Source organism: Sorghum bicolor, chromosome 3 (genome assembly GCF_000003195.3).
Source record: "Sorghum bicolor cultivar BTx623 chromosome 3, Sorghum_bicolor_NCBIv3, whole genome shotgun sequence".
In the NCBI taxonomy this organism is placed as follows: Eukaryota; Viridiplantae; Streptophyta; class Magnoliopsida; order Poales; family Poaceae; genus Sorghum; species Sorghum bicolor.
In genome coordinates, this window is record NC_012872.2 from 5173455 (window position 1) to 5189349 (window position 15895).

General features: G+C 43.4%; 3 protein-coding genes across 6 annotated transcripts; 2 read left to right on the forward strand and 1 right to left on the reverse strand.

The window, feature by feature from the left end:
- On the forward strand, positions 50 to 4132 carry LOC8075104 (DEAD-box ATP-dependent RNA helicase 18). Of its 2 annotated transcripts, XM_002455099.2 has the most exons (10): positions 111 to 489; positions 602 to 835; positions 947 to 1207; positions 1302 to 1381; positions 1482 to 1587; positions 2028 to 2141; positions 2227 to 2325; positions 2461 to 2550; positions 2726 to 2973; positions 3343 to 4132. In XM_002455099.2, the coding sequence occupies exons 1-10, from the start codon at positions 202 to 204 to the stop codon at positions 3755 to 3757; spliced, it is 1935 nt and encodes a 644-aa protein (XP_002455144.1). In that variant the 5' UTR covers positions 111 to 201; the 3' UTR covers positions 3758 to 4132. The 2 variants fall into 2 exon arrangements, with proteins under 2 accessions (XP_021312930.1, XP_002455144.1); XM_021457255.1 differs by lacking the exons at positions 2726 to 2973; positions 3343 to 4132 and having other exon boundaries at positions 50 to 489; positions 2417 to 2550.
- On the reverse strand, positions 5868 to 10532 carry LOC8075105 (transcription initiation factor TFIID subunit 15b). Of its 3 annotated transcripts, none has more exons than XM_021457185.1 (8): positions 10297 to 10532; positions 9974 to 10220; positions 8615 to 9422; positions 7820 to 7970; positions 7641 to 7722; positions 6741 to 6948; positions 6577 to 6622; positions 5868 to 6489 (listed from the first exon to the last, which is right to left on the reverse strand). In XM_021457185.1, exons 1-6 carry the CDS (start codon positions 10376 to 10378, stop codon positions 6834 to 6836), a joined length of 1485 nt encoding a protein of 494 aa, XP_021312860.1. In that variant the 5' UTR covers positions 10379 to 10532; the 3' UTR covers positions 5868 to 6489; positions 6577 to 6622; positions 6741 to 6833. The 3 variants fall into 3 exon arrangements, with proteins under 3 accessions (XP_021312860.1, XP_002457291.2, XP_021312859.1); XM_002457246.2 differs by having other exon boundaries at positions 6577 to 6628; XM_021457184.1 differs by having other exon boundaries at positions 5934 to 6489; positions 6577 to 6948.
- LOC8056577 (non-classical arabinogalactan protein 30) lies at positions 12220 to 13140 on the forward strand. Its single transcript, XM_002455100.2, has one exon. The coding sequence runs from the start codon at positions 12283 to 12285 to the stop codon at positions 12877 to 12879; it is 597 nt and encodes a 198-aa protein (XP_002455145.1). The 5' UTR covers positions 12220 to 12282; the 3' UTR covers positions 12880 to 13140.

The following is a 15895-nucleotide window of genomic DNA, read 5'->3' on the forward strand; positions in this document are numbered from 1 at the left end:
AGATTGGGTTTATATCAATGAAAATATGCAGTCAAGTCTGGTACACATCAGCCTAGTGTCTTGTGTTCACACCTTTACCGTTGATGAAATACGTCTTCGAAGCTGAGATACGTACTAGGCTAAGCCACTTGTGACCCTTCGTTTTGCGCCGAGCGGCAAGCCAAATCGCTAAACCCCCGAACCCTAAGCACAGCGCTCCCCATGGCCGCATCCACGGCGGTGGCGGCGGCTGCTGCCGCGCGGAAGGGCGCGCTGACGGATCAGAGGTTCTCGGAGCTGTCCCCCGCGCTGTCCCCGGAGGTGGTGGAGGCCCTGGACCGCGGAGGTTTCCAGCGGTGCACGCCCGTGCAGGCGGCGGCCATCCCGCACCTGCTCTCGCACAAGGACGTAGCCGTCGACGCCGCCACCGGCTCCGGGAAGACCCTTGCCTTCATCGTCCCCGTCGTTGAGATCCTCCGCCGCCGCTCCTCCCGGCCCAAGTCCCACGAGGTTGCCTCACCACTCCTGACCTCCACACATCCTCTGCTACCTCTGACAAAAATCTGCACCTTTTTTCTCAGTTTCTGATCAATAAATGAATCTATATGTTATATTTTTGCAGGTTCTTGCTCTCATTATCTCTCCCACGAGAGAATTGTCCTCGCAGATATTCAATGTGGCCCAGCCCTTCTTCGCGACCCTGAATGGCGTGTCATCCATGCTCCTGGTTGGTGGGCTGGATATCAAAGCAGAGCTGAAGAAGGTAGAGGAAGAGGGCGCAAACATATTGGTGGGCACTCCTGGGAAGCTGTGTGATATAATGCACACGGATGCTCTAGAGTACAAGAATCTTGAGGTGGTTTCAGACACCACAGAATCCTGCACGTGATTCTTTTCTGCTGAATTTGGTGAAAATGTCGTGGCATTGATGTATCTCCATTCGTTTCTGTGTATGCATGGGAAGCAGATTTTGATCCTGGATGAGGCTGATAGGCTCTTGGATATGGGATTCCAGAAACATATTAACTTCATACTTTCAATGTTGCCGAAGCTGAGGAGGACTGGGCTTTTCTCAGCTACCCAGACGAAAGCTGTTGCGGACCTATCCAAAGCAGGGTTGAGAAATCCTATAAGGGTTGAAGTTAAGACAGAGGCAAAGTCCACAAGCAAAGATGCTGGTCAGCAAGAGCTTGGTTCATCAAAAACACCACTGGGGCTTCGGTTGGAGGTTCATTCATTATACTTTCTTTTTTTTATCATGTGTTCTGGTTTTCTTGAATTCTAGCTGTTCTCAACAAAATCATATGCTTGTTTTGGTGCAGTATATGATATGTGAAGCATCAAAGAAGTCATCTCAGCTTGTTGATTTCCTTGTGCAGAATAGTGGGAAGAAAATAATGGTGTAAGTACATAATGAACTGAAATTTTTGTTTGGCGACTTATTCTTAGTTGTGTGTAGCATGGTGCTAACTTTTGAACCCTCCTATCCCGATTGATTGCAGATATTTTGCAACATGTGCTTGTGTAGATTATTGGGCCGTTGTTCTTCCACTGATTAACTCGCTTAAAGGTTCTCCAATAATTGCTTACCATGGAAAGATGAAACAGGTTGGTAGAGCAAAGCACATTGTTTTCATGCTCCCCCCGCGTCCAAAAATATGAGGCACATTTTGACTGTCTAGAAGTGAGTTTTGACCGAGGTTTCTCTTTGAATATTTTAGTAATAGTTCTACAATCACCATAGTAAGAATTTTCAGTTGAATATGAATCCAATTATATCAATTTTCAGTCACATATTTTTCTTATTTTATTTGTTGGTCAAACACGGCATTTGGACAGTCAAAACATGCCTTACATTTCTGACAGAGTCAGTATTTTTTACTATTTAATATTTTTTAGAGTAATAGGGCATAGTCTTTGTCTTACCAAAGCGAAGACCAAGTCACATTACAGCATTCGGATGTGATACAAGTGGTATTCTAATGACTTGCTTCCCAGTGGTTTTCTTCATACTGATTTCATCTATCCTTTTCCCCCCTAATATGTAGGGCCTTCGAGAGAAAGCTTTGGCATCATTTTCTGCCCTTTCAAGTGGCGTTCTAGTCTGCACTGATGTTGCAGCAAGGGGTCTTGACATACCAAGTGTTGATCTTATTGTGCAGGTTAAATTCTGCTCTTTCTTCCCTAAATTTGAATCTTCATGTTCAGGCATCAGCTGATAGTAAGGATGCATGTTTTTTTATCCAGTATGATCCACCACAAGATCCGAACGTTTTCATACATAGAGCTGGCCGTACAGCACGTTATGATCAAGAAGGGGATGCTATTGTGTTTCTCTTACCAAAGGTATTTTGTTCTGTGATGAGTTTTCTTGTTGTTCATTCAAGAATTGAAAGTAGTTCTTGTATTTATTTGCTATATGCGCATGTCTGTGCAGTTCTTGTTTAGCAAAAAAAGAACATAAGGTTACATGCACTGCAGGAGGATACTTATGTTGAGTTCTTGAAACTTCGAGGTGTTCCTCTCACAGAAAGGGAATGCCCCGCAAACACTGATGATGTCATACAGCAGGTGGGTTCTCTTGTACAAATATCGTTTAGAGATAGAGAGGTACCTTAGGTTTTAGTCCAGATACTACTTGAAATGTCAATGATATCATGCTATGGTAACGTAGAAAGGTTACCCTGCTTTGGAGACCAATTTCTAATTATTTAATTAATAGCCAATATGCCACTTTGGGCTGCAGATTAGAAGTGCTGCGCTCGAAGATCGTAATGTCATGGAGAAAGGACTTAGAGCATTTGTCTCGTTTGTTCGAGCATACAAGGAGCACCACTGCTCTTACATTTTTAGGTGGAAAGATCTCGAGATTGGAAAACTAGCTATGGAGTATGGTTTACTCCAGATCCCATCCATGCCAGAAGTGAAGCATCATTCTCTTTCACTGGAGGGATTTATTCCTGTTGATGTTGATATTACAGAAATCAAGTACAAGTAAGAACTCTATCCCCAAACATAACGTATTTTGCCTTTTTTTTGGCTGTCCTGTTTTTAAGTAATAGCTAATTTGTTGTGTTGGATCTTGTAAACTACTGAAATATTTGAATTAAAATCTGTGGATCGTCCACATTATGAATGATAATGTTTGAAATATGAATTCTTCCTCTGTCCTGAGTCCTGACAAAGTAAAAACTCAAATATCTTCCATCAGTGTTTTGTGATTTGAAGTGATCAAGCTGCATTAAGGCTGCCTTTTCCCTTTTTTCTAAAACCTACCCAGCAATTCATAGTCAAAAGATGGCGCTTTTTGCGTGGTAGTATCACATTGGGGTTTACATGATTTTCTGTCTTGCTTCACTACAGGGATAAAGCTAGAGAGAAACAACGCAAGAAGGCACTGAAAAGGAAAGCAGAAGAGGAAGCTCAAAATCCAAAGCCAGACAGGAAGAGGGCTCCAGAGAAGCCGGAGAAACCAAAGCGGAAGAAGACAGGCAAGCAGCGTCAGTCAATCCAAACCAAGGAGGACCTGGATGAGCTGGCGCATGAGTACCGGCTTCTGAAGAAGCTTAAACGTGGAGACATCGATGAAGAGGAGTACGAGAAACTCACTGGGTTTGGAGATTCTGATGGTGAAGCTTCTGATGGGGATGCGAGCAACTTGGATGAGAGGAAGGAGAAGGGCAACAAGGCGCAAAAGAAGCTCAAGCAGAGAGGAAAATGCAAAGGTGGGTCTAAGAAGTTTGAAGGGAGGAGTAAAATGAGGAGCAAAAGGAGATAGGAAACCATAGAATGTTGTTGGATAAATATTTTGTTTGGAAATCCTGATCCGATTTTGCAGCAGTTGGATTTTGCACAGAAGCTATGCATGCCCCACGGCTAGCTAGAGCCTTTTTATTTGGTTTGATGATTGATGATGGGTGCTGAGCGGGAACTGGATGGGGCCTATGAATGAACAACAATAACTTCAACTTGTTTAGTTTTAAAATATGTAAGTTATATACGCGTAGAATTGTATTGAAAATAAAATACTCACAAAATCTCATAAGTTCAAAGGTTCCTTTTTGAAGTAGTTTAAGTTTATACTCATGTTTTACTGAATATAAAGATGCAATTTGGGTGTGGTCTTTGAGGTCAAAATTTGACCACTAATTTCCCTTATTATATATGGCAAAATTGTCCGTGTGTAATAACATATTACAGGAAGTATAACTTTTGCGAGTTTACCTGCACTTGCAGGTTGCAGCTCAGAAATTTATTCAACGGTCAAGTTATATGTTTCAATGCGTTCTGAAATCAAACTCTGAACATCGTTGGATGCTCTTTGTTACAACTTGTATGAGCATGGAGAGACATGAGGGCGTTGTGGAAAGTAAAAAAAAAAAACAGATGAAAGAATATACTCTTATCAGGGTCTATTTAGATCTCATCCTCATAGTGAGATTATGGATTCTAGATAGTCAATGTAGAATCTAGATGTTGAATTAAAAAAAAGGTGTTTGGATCTTATTTTTATATTATACTGATTACTATCTTTGCATAGTATAAAAAACACCAAGTAGTAGGTTTCAAGTAGATAGTTTTGAATTCTAAAATCTCATTCTAAAAATCAAGTGTTTATATCTTATTTCTCATTATTCTTAAAAAGATCCAAACATGACCTTAAAATAAATAACAAATGTGTCCATTTGTTCCAACGAAACATATACATTGTTGTGTCGTTGTGTGGTTGCTCTGGAAATTTATGGAACGGTCTTGTTAGTTGTTTTAACATGTACTCTCTCCGTCCACGAAAGAATCAATTTCTAGAGTTGTCCTTAGTCAAACTTTTTAAACTTTGACCAATTTTTTAGTAAAAATGCTAAGATTTATGGTATCAAATTAGTATCATTAGATTTATTATAGAAAATATTTTCACATGATGCGCATTTTATATCACGGATTCTAAAAATTGATTCTTTCGTGAATGGAGAGAATATATTAGAATCAGACTCTACACCATGACTGTACATACAACACATGCACAATTCTAAATTGTACGAGTGCATGCCGTGAGTCTATGTTATAGACAAGGAGAGATACGATGGCATATATATTAAAGATAAAGCAAACATGTCTGCGCGCTGGAACAAGATGTACAACATGTTGCACATTTACTTGGACAACTTGCTGCTTGGAGATTTAGTCAACAATGTATCATCCGTTTCAATTCACTTTGGAATGTGCACTGCATGCACTAACTCATATTAGCACCAGTTGTCTTAGGATTGGACTCAACACAGTGATCGCATCATCCGTTCTAATCCGTCTTGAAATCAAATATCATGTAGTGCATAGATGTGTACTCTTCTTCTTCTTCTTCTTCTTCTCTTTTTTTTTTTTTTTTTTTTTTTTTTTTTGCGAGCAAGATGTGTACTTCTCTAACTCATATGTGTACGAGTTGTCTTGGAATCGGACTCTGCGTCATATCTTGATACACAGCTCTCAAGCTGAGAGGATGAAGGACGAAAACGTACCATACTTCAACATTAGCAAATGCCCCTAGGTTGTCAACTGTTGTTTTGTTATTGCAAATAATTTGCATGCTTTAGATGTTCCATTTATGTTTTTACTACAAAAGATATTATGGTTAGAAGATAAGAGTACAACACACAACAATTGCTCATGAATATGAAAAAACTCAAGAACGACCATAGAAGTGCAAGGTTATAATCTCGGTAGAATCTGTGTAAAATTTGGGAATTTGGGGGATTACTCTGTCTGCCCCTCTTGGTTTTATTGAATTGGAATATACACTTGCGGTTGCGCACACGACTAGGCCGACGAGTTCTCCCGATTGTAATACTTCACGACTGGCTTTGCACTGAATCAACAAGGCAACAGCCAGTAGCTTTGTCACAAGACCGTGTATTAAATTGGCTATTGCTCGAGCAGTACAATCATTCACACACTTCATGAAAATTCAATCAACAAATGTCATATAATTCAGAAATCAAATACTATGAAGAAACCTCAGCCACGAAAACACCAGTGCTAGTTCGCCATCTACACGCCCAGGCATGGAATGGGTACTTAAAGAAAAAAAGTTGTCAAACACTGCCTCCAGGTCGATTAACCAAAGGAACGAGCTCCCATCTGAGAGGCCTCACAGGGCATATGAAGCAACAGTTCACGCAATTCTTCACCTCTTATTTATATACAAATCACCACTTTAACACAAAACGTGATGAGAGCTTCAGCCTTGATCCAATTCCAAGCATAGGCTCTTTACCAAAATAAGCTACAAGTCACCGTCTATTTGAAGCCCGATGTTTGTGGCAACCTAAGCTAAGTACATGCTACAGTCTAAGTTAAAACCCATCCATCCATTCAAACAAAAATGGATGTGGAGCATTCTAATGTTGGCTGATATGTCCTCTAAAAAACACGAAATCTAATAAACCTATCACAGAACAAAACCGCCCTACCTGTTCCTCGCAGCAAAATCCAAAGCTTACAGGAGTGATCCACCGGCTGGGGTACCATGTGGAATGTAAGCATTAGATTAATAACAAAGAGAGAACGAATAAATATAAGCAATCATAACGGTTTGGCACTCACCTGAAATAACATCACAAACCTACCAGCATTTGGAGCTTATATCCATCTGCCTCTATGCAAAAATTCATACAACATAGATCAATCACTTTTGGACAAACAAAAGTCCGACCAAGACACAGTATGACAATTTAACATAAGTCCAATAAGGAAAGCAGACAACCTACCTTATGCGCCTGTATGAGTACAAATCCGTAGAACAGGAATAGAAATGTGCAAGGTTTCACAGACGACAATCACAGTAACAATATTCATTGTTTTCAGTATGGTCGCGAACGCGAACCACCACCCTGGTTTCTATTGGGTCCATGGCCCCCACCATCTCTGTAACTATCCCTGCGTCCACCACCACCATAGCCACCACCACGGCCACCGCTGCACACATCCACATGAATCATGATTTAGTACACAAATTTGAAGTGTTTCCTTTTCCGCTTGTGTAATAACCTTGGTGAAATCACTAATGGTTCACAGATTACAAACATAATTTCAATTCATAAAATGTAATTATTTGCCTGTTGCCACATTCAAACTATTTCCCCTCCCATCAGTGAAATTTTAATTTTTAATAATATATATATGGTATTGCAATCATCACCATATTACTTTGTTCAACTAATTAGCTTCTGTTAAGTTATAGGTGAGTTCAAGCCAACAAAAGCTGATAACGTAACCATTCACCACCCATGTATTACTTATTTAGAGTTATATATCATAAAAGGGCCTGAATGAAAGCACAAATCATGACCTTTGGGATATGTGTTTCTGATCAACCGTTAGTATCTTATGTATTATAGAACAATTTACAAACTTAGTTTGGTTGGACCATATATCTATAAATGAAGCTAATTCAAAGGCTAGATCAAAATGGAAGTGTTAACAGTGCACGGCATAAAAAGTCGATCATGTGTTCTTGTTTCTGGCAGGGAATTATCATTTGTAGCTGAAAGTGCCATGCAAATGAGATTCCATAAACTATGGAATCCCAATACTAGTGCTACTTGATTCAATTTGATATGGCAATCCACACTTTGCATCTAGCAGATAAACAGATGAAAACTACTTACCCATGCCCATAAGAGGGTGCTGCTCTGGGTGCTGATTTCTCAGCCATCACAACGCTGATTTTGTAGCCTCTCATGTCATAATCTAGAAAATGAACAGGATAGATACATTAGTAATTGGACTGGACTATGCATTGGAGAAATTGATATCACCAACATTGAAAACTCGACAGCAATCTTACTATTGTAAAATCCACCAGCTGAGTGAGCAGCAGAAGGATCTTCATAAGCAAGGCAAGCATCTCCTTTGGCTTTTCCAGAGTCATCAGTATATATTTTTATGTTCCAGGGCCACTGATCTTTGTAACCACGTTTTTGCTTGATCCTTCCAACCTTTTTTTTAAAAAAGCAACAAGAGTTGCAGAATCATCCGATGCAAAGATAACACGAAGATGAATGGCAACACATTAAATAAATGAATTGGTTTCAACAGCATGATACCTCATGCAAAAACAAGATGAAACTCTAAAAAAGTGATGATTGACAATAAGAATCTAAAAACAAAACTCTAAAAAAGTGTTAGTTAAACACAGACTCAACATCATGTGAAGCCAACTGTACACTATTAAATATAGAAAGGAAAGGCAAAGAGAGAAAACAGTTCCATACAGATATCCTAAACAAATAAGCTAAACTTTAGAGAAGCATAATAACAACCAAGGATGCAGTAAAACACTAATACCAGATCTGATGTAAGCCATAACATTTTCCATCACCAGAAGTCACATTAGAAGATTGCATGAATATAATTACATACAGTAATTAGTTAACTGCAGGTTGTTCTACCTATTCAGTAGTAGAAATTTTGGCTATAAAATGCACAATTACTGGCGTACAAATCTAACTAGCAAACTAGTAACAGAGAAGTAATGAATTCTGTTACAGAATTATAAAATATATACCATTAGAGAAATGATAATCTTGTAAAGCATACAATTACTATCACACAAAAAGAAGTGATGTAAATTGAATTATACCTGGCCTATTCCTCCAAACAGCTCCTGTAATTCCTCAACAGTGACATCTGGAGGCAAATTTGAGATGTAAATCCTCGCATTGTCACATGTCTCGTCACAATTCTCATCGCACTGCTTAACTTTTGCAGCTGGTTCAGGGTCAGCACTACCAGTATAACCGCTGCCACCGCCACCACCATGATAAGGTGGCGGTGCACCTCCAGATCCTCCACCCCCAGGCATGGACCGACCACCATATCCACCATCGTATGTAGGAGGCAGACCCCCTTGCCCCCCTGGGGCACCACCATATTGGTGTGGAGGCGGGGCACCATAGCTTGGTGGGTATGAGCCTGGGCCACCACTGTAGCTATTAGGAGGTGGCACTGCAGAATCTGAACCATAAGCATTGTTGCCTCCATAGGAGCTCGGAGGCGCTGCATAGTCACCCGCAGGACCACCATAGGAAGGAGGACCTTGCGGAGGAGCTTGTCCATAGCCACCGGCATTGTAGCCACCTTCACTACCCCTTTGGTTTTCCTGATCTCGTCCCCCATAGCTGCCACCTCTGCCACCACGATGATCATCAAAACCACGGTCACCACCACCACTTCGATTGTATCCTCCTCTGCTCCCACCTCCACCACCACCATCTCTGTCGAAACCACCACCTCCTCCAGAACCATAATCACCACTGCCACGGTTGTAGCCTCCACCACCTCCACCAGACCTATTATAACCTCCACCCCCACCGCCGCCTCCTCCACTTGGGCAAGGTGCTCCACACTTATTGCATTCAGTCCTCCTCGCAAAGTTCACATTGCCACAACTGCATCAAGATTCATAAAATGTTCAGGAAAGAGATACATCAAAGAACCAGTTATAACAAAATGATATAAGCTTTCTGCATCATGGAAGAACTAAAGCTAGTACATACAAAGAAAATAACACATATATGAAACTATACCCAAAAAAAACAAACCATAAACCTTTCGAATCAGCTTTCAATTGTCATCACTAGCCATCTAGCCCCAAATCTTTTGGAATTATAATGAAATCAAGACACCAAATGCTTCAACACATAGAATCTTATTAAAGTCCTGTAAACAAAACAACGCAGACAACAGGAAGCTATATACCATCCAGCTACATATTTGCAAAAGCTAAAGGAACAGGGAGCTAGGTCCTGCACACCATGCCGCATGCGAATCATTATCCGACATCATAATGATTCAATCACCCTATCACCGCAAAAAACATCTCGAAACAGTTTTACTCGACACGAGTCTACACGCCAGAATTCTCATCACAGTATGGAATAACACGATTCAACCAATCTAGTCCAACAGACAATCGACGAACAAGCTATTGAAAACGCACCTCGCGTCAGGGCAAACCCAGTCGCCTTCACGTCCACCCCCGCGCCCGCCACCGCCTCGGCCACCTCCACCACCAACACCACCTCGTCCTCCGCCACCGAACCCGCCGCCGCCGCCGCCTCGGCCACCTCCACCGCCACCGCCGTAGCCTCCTCCACCACCACCTCCATATCCTCCTCCCCCGCCGCCGCCTCCATACCCTCCTCCACCGCCTCCGCGCCCACGCCCGCCGCCGCCGCCGCCACCACCTGCACAATCACGAATCAATCAGAAGCAGATCCAGGGAGACAGACACACGCACGCATGTCGCAGGATCCAAACGACCTCGGCCGCCGTATCCGCCGCTGCCGTAGCCCCCGCCACCGCCGCCGCCGCGGTAGTCGTCGGATCCGTAAGACCCTGACATGGGCTCAGGTCGCGTCTAGGGTTTGGGACCGTTCGAGAAGACAGGGCCGGATTAGAGCGCTGGTGATGCGGACAGGGAGGTATGTGTATGTGGAATTGTGGATTAGGGCAAAAAGAAGGAGCCGCGTTTCCAAGTTGCAACCGGAATAAATCGTACTACTGTGCTTAACAGTGGTGGGTTGTTATAGGGCGGTTTGGGTGAAGACCGAAAGTGGGCCGATTGGCTTCTTGGAATATACAAGCCCAGTATATCACTATGTATTTTTGGGCTTTGGTGAGACTGCGGCAGTGGCATCGCTCGTATGCTCCTGTTTTTGGCCCAGCAAAAACTACCATTTGAGTGTTTTTCACTATATATTGATTTGAGTTAATTCGATTGACGGATCTACAACTTTTTTAAACAGCTATAAGACGATATTCTCTCCATCTATGAGATGATATTTTTATATATTCAAATTTTATCCACAAATATAAGCTTTTCTGAGTGGATAGTCAAGGGTTGACTGGACCCGCCATTCATAATTGCGTCAATCTAGAATCACGAGCTTGTGCAATTGTTTTGGGAAGAGGATTAAAATGCTTTTCCCTTCGTTCTTAATTTATTTATCTTATAAAAGTTCTATAAACCCTTAGGATGTGTTTGCTTCTAAGATAAAAAAGACAAAATAGATCTCTCGTTTTTAAAAAACATATATATGGGATGATCTCTACTATGTGTTTGGTTGATGAGATGAGGATTTGCGATGCATTGTGTTTGATTGGAAGGATAGAGATGAAGTGGATACATCACCATAAGTGTTTTATTAGACATTTGCTAAGTGGGACCCACGTATCACCCACTTTCACCTCCTCCTCCTCCTCCTCTTTCTTCTTCTTCTTCTTCTTCTTCTTCCTTTAACACAATTGCCCAACCACAACAATTGAGGGCCACCTGTGCCAAGGCTAAGGTCGAGCTCGCTTGTGTCAGGGTTGCTACAGCCAAGCTTGCCCTTGCCGAGGTCATGCATGCCAAGAGGAAGAAACACACAACAACGAAGAAGAGAATGCCATCACGATGGACGAGCTTGTACATTGACTTTGGAGGGACAAGACAACATATTGGAAAAATATTTGCTTCCAGGGGATAGTTTCATCCCAACTACCCCTAAATCAAACTCATGACTAGTCTCACCTCCAAACTAAACAAATATGTGGATCAAGGAGTATGACCTATGGGGGCGTTTTCTCAAAATTTGCTCCAATAGTGGTAGTTTTTTTAATTAACTTCTAGGGTTTCATTTAGGAAGCCACATACCGCTTTATTGATATGAAATAATAGCTACATTATCCACCAATATATAGTTAGGTACAATAAAGCACGATGGTTATTCATCAACTTACTTAAGAGAGAGAAAAAAGGCTTTTGCAATTTGCATATATAGTACGTATTTCTCACCGGACGTTCGTTAGATAATTATAAGCGTGGCCTCAACACACACGGGTAGCACACAATCTTCTGAACGAAAAAAAAAAACTATATATACACGGATCTCATCATTGCACGCCGGCACGAATGTTGTTTTTGTGTCTGAATCCCGGAGTCTCGACCAATCATTCATATCAGTTTTATATCACTGCACTGTTCGTTTCAACGTGACGCCATCTCCTGAGCCATGGACCCAAACAAAACAAACTGCCCTTCACGTAGCGCAATGCCGACAAAAGGCGATCAGCCGATCACGACCCACTAAGCTACATGGCCGCACGTCTGCGCCATTTTTAAAGTTTTATAACACGCTGACACTCACCCTATCGCGTCTATATAAACCGTGCCCCACCCGCCATTTCCACACAAACCAGAGCTCAACCCATCTCCATCGATCTCCTCCTCCGAGAGCGCGACACGCTCCCCCCGCCAAGCAAAGAATGGCGGCATTCCTCCCCGTCGTCGTCCTCCTGTCCCTCCTCGCCACCGGCGCCACGGCCGGCGGCTACTACGGCAGTCAGACTACCTCTAGCCCTTCGGCGCCATCAGCGCCGACGCCGCCCACGCCGGCGCCGGCGGCGCACGGCTACGACGACGACAAGAAGCTGGTGGTGGTGCACGTGGAGGGCGTGGTGCTGTGCCAGAGCTGCGAGAAGAAGGGCTCGCAGAGCCTCGACGGCGCGACGCCGCTGCCGAGGGCCAACGTGACGGTCACCTGCCGCGACAGGAAGAACTGCGTCATGGCGTACCGGCAGCGCGCCGCCGACGACAACGGCTACTTCCACGCCGAGTTCGGCGTCCAGCGCGCCGACTACTACCTGGACAAGGATCCCCTCGAGGCCTGCTTCGTGCGCCTGCTCTCGTCGCCCGACGCCAAGTGCAACGTCGTCACCGACATCAACGGCGGCATGCTGGGCGCGCCGGTCCGCGGCGAGGGCAAGCAGTGGACCGACCACCGCGGCTTCAAGAACGTCGTCTACGCCGCCGGCCCGCTCGCGTTCACGCCGGAGAAGTGCGAGCCCACGCACCACTACTGAGCGCACGCACTAGTGTGTCACGGGCCATGATGAGCAAACGTGTACGTGTGCTCTGGTGATAAGAGAGGAAGTGATTCAGGTTTTGTTTCGGAGTATGAATGATTTCGATTTCTTTTTTGTTCCCCCTGTTTTTTGGGTGTTGAATTTGTTGTTTGCAGTGTGGCATTCTCTGTAAGCTAATTTTCCAGTTATGAACAAATACCCAGCTCTAGATTTCAATGTAAATAAAAAAAATGAAGGCTCTGTCCTTGGGAAACTGAACTTGGAGGGTTGTTCTCTATCAAAAAAAAAAAAACACTTAGGGAGTACTGACTTGTGGCCCCCAATGCCGCACCGTTCCTCCCTCTGTCCGTTCCGTCGCTCGATTCAGCTCCAATCGAAATGCCTTCCCTCTCCAGTGGACTGCTGAATTTTCAGGCGAGTTCATCTCATCGCCGCTGCAGATGGCCACGCTTGAGTTTCGGCCTCGCCTTTGAATATTTGATTGATTTCGAGTGATCTAGAGTTCCGCGAGGGCGTTTGAGGTTGAGTTGAGATGATGACGCCGTGGATTACCGCGTGCGCGTGGTCGGTCGGCTCCTCCTAGGCTTGGAATTAAGTCGCCGATGCGCGCGGCCTGGCGTAGTCGCGAGCACAATCTTCAGGAGCCGGTTCAGATAGACACTGCTCCCCATCCCCACCAAGGAGAAATTGACTATTATAAGTCTCCTCTCTTTCTTCCAAAGAGGACTCCAAATAATTACAATCAGCCCTAATGATATTTTTTTCTTTTTTAATTTCTTTTGTCATCTAAAAATACATTTATTTTTCATATTGACCTTATTACCCTTCAGCTATTGTATGATATTCAATTCGATCGTTTCATCTTCGAGAGACACCACACGACGCTCCTCCGAAGTCCGAACAATTCCTCGTTGAAATACAGGTTGGAAGAGAAGCGCTTAAAGATGAGTTTACTCATTAGAGAGAGGCTGAAGATGGCCATGACACTGTGTCACCAAGGCCATCCTAAGGGCTAAGGCTTGTGCCGATCTGGACAACACTTCTGATCTTCGCCGTACGTCATTTTTCAGCAGCCAATGACGTTCTTCACCGAGCAAGGCATACTGATGAACCACAAGGTCGGCAGCACCTTCGTGATTCCTCCGGCGATGCTCCAGAGCTCGACGACGATGTCGGTGATACTGTTCATGCCGCTGTACGACAAGATATTTGTTCCTCTGATGCGCATGTTCACCCGGGAGGAGAAGGGGATTACCGTGCTCCAACCTCCAGCGGATCGGCATCGGCATGGTCCTCTCAATCGTGACCGCCTCCATTGTCGAATCGAAGGCTCGAAGCGACTCCATTTTGTCAGCGAAGTAGATGGCGCCAATCATCAGCTGAGCATATTCTGGCAGCTCCCAAAGTACATTCTACTGGGAGTAGCTGATGTGTTCACGGTCGTCGGAATGCAGCCAGGTCCCCAGCACCATGAGGACCATCGGCATCGCGCTCTACCTCAGCGTCTTTGGCTTCGGAAACTTCCTCGGCGCTCTCCCATTCTCTGCTGATCCACGGCAGGAACACCTGGACAAGTACTACTGGTTCCTGGCTTTTGTCAGCGCCGTCAGCTTTGTGTTCTTCACGTATCTCGAAGCGATGCAATTGAGTACCATACCATAGCCGGTAATAGGGTCAATATAAAAAAAATACATATATTTTTAGATGACAAAAGATATTAAAAAAGAAAAAAAATATTATTAGGGCTGATTAAAATTATTTGGAGTTCTATTTGGGAGAAATTAAGAGTTCTATTATAGAGAAAACTAACGTTTGGAATCCTATAATAACCGATTTCTTCCACCCAAGAGGTCACTGTTTTCTAGACTTATGCCGAAATTTGATTCTCATTTCCTTAAAGTTGGTGTAAATTGGATCCAGAAGTTTAGATATAGTTGCAGTCAAGTACAGGTCTGATTTCTGAGCTTTGTTCCAAGCATTTATGTTTTTTTTTGGCTTAGTTATGGCGTGTATATTGGGAGAATAATATCACTAATCATCCCGTCATTGTTTATCATGGTCCAAATCACGAAGGAAGGAGAGAGAGGGCTGACAGGCAGGCCTGCCCTGTCAGCTGCTGAGATTTAAGGTGATTTCCAAATTCATTTTGAATAAACTGTATTTGATTCAAACATTATTTAAGAAATTGGTTGTAAATTTAAGTGAATTTGAAATGGTGTCTACAAGTTTGGAATAACTTTAAACTTTTAGTGAACACAGGGTGTTATACTTCCAGCATTACAACACTGAGTTCGTTGTATCCGAAGTTGACCAATACGAGTGAACGAAGCCTTGAAAGAAGGAAGGGCGAGGCCTCGTTTAGATCCATAAAATTTTTAGATCTAATTAATTTTCGTTTGTATTTGGTAATTAGGCAATTATTGTTCAACTATAAATTAACTAAAAATTTATCTTGTAAATTACAGACAAACTGTATAATTAATTATTTTTTTACCCATTGCATCCCGTCTCCACCGACTACATCAACTATCTAGAAAAAAAAGGAGAAAAGGCCAATCAGACTCAACAACCATAACCCTAACCTAGAATTAAACTAGAACAAACGTATAAACCGAGTGAGAAATGACAATGGACATATTTACTGCACCATGGTGACAGACATCTGGTGGATGACACGGAGCTGAAGGCGGCGACGGTGGAGGTCTACGATGAGAGCAGAGAGAAGAAGTGGAAAGGCAGGGAAATGGGCCGGGCGAGGTGACTGGAAGCGGCCAGTCTAGATTAGACGCGGAGGTCAGGGGCAGGGGCGGTTACACCGATCCAACGTGGATCGCGGCGTGAGCGGTGCCACATCACCAAAAGTGACAAATCTGTATGATTTTTCACACTCCACGGGTAAAAATTGTATCGACAGCCATTAACGTGAGATCTGAAGAGGCGTCACTCGCTATAATCGTAAAAAGTTAAATTTCCCAGCGCACGCACCTGCAAATCGCCCCTGCTAGCAGCCGCC

Coding starts and splice junctions, on each gene's coding strand:
- LOC8075104 (XM_002455099.2), top strand. CDS start 202: ATGGCCGCATCCACGGCGGTGGCGGCGGCTGCTGCCGCGCGGAAGGGC. Junction 490..601: donor CCCGGCCCAAGTCCCACGAG/GTTGCCTCACCA, acceptor ATATTTTTGCAG/GTTCTTGCTCTCATTATCTC. Junction 1,382..1,481: donor AGTGGGAAGAAAATAATGGT/GTAAGTACATAA, acceptor GATTGATTGCAG/ATATTTTGCAACATGTGCTT.
- LOC8075105 (XM_021457185.1), bottom strand. CDS start 10,378: ATGTCAGGGTCTTACGGATCCGACGACTACCGCGGCGGCGGCGGTGGC. Junction 10,221..10,296: donor CGGCGGATACGGCGGCCGAG/GTCGTTTGGATC, acceptor GTGATTGTGCAG/GTGGTGGCGGCGGCGGCGGC. Junction 7,723..7,819: donor AGCTGGTGGATTTTACAATA/GTAAGATTGCTG, acceptor TTCATTTTCTAG/ATTATGACATGAGAGGCTAC.
- LOC8056577 (XM_002455100.2), top strand. CDS start 12,283: ATGGCGGCATTCCTCCCCGTCGTCGTCCTCCTGTCCCTCCTCGCCACC.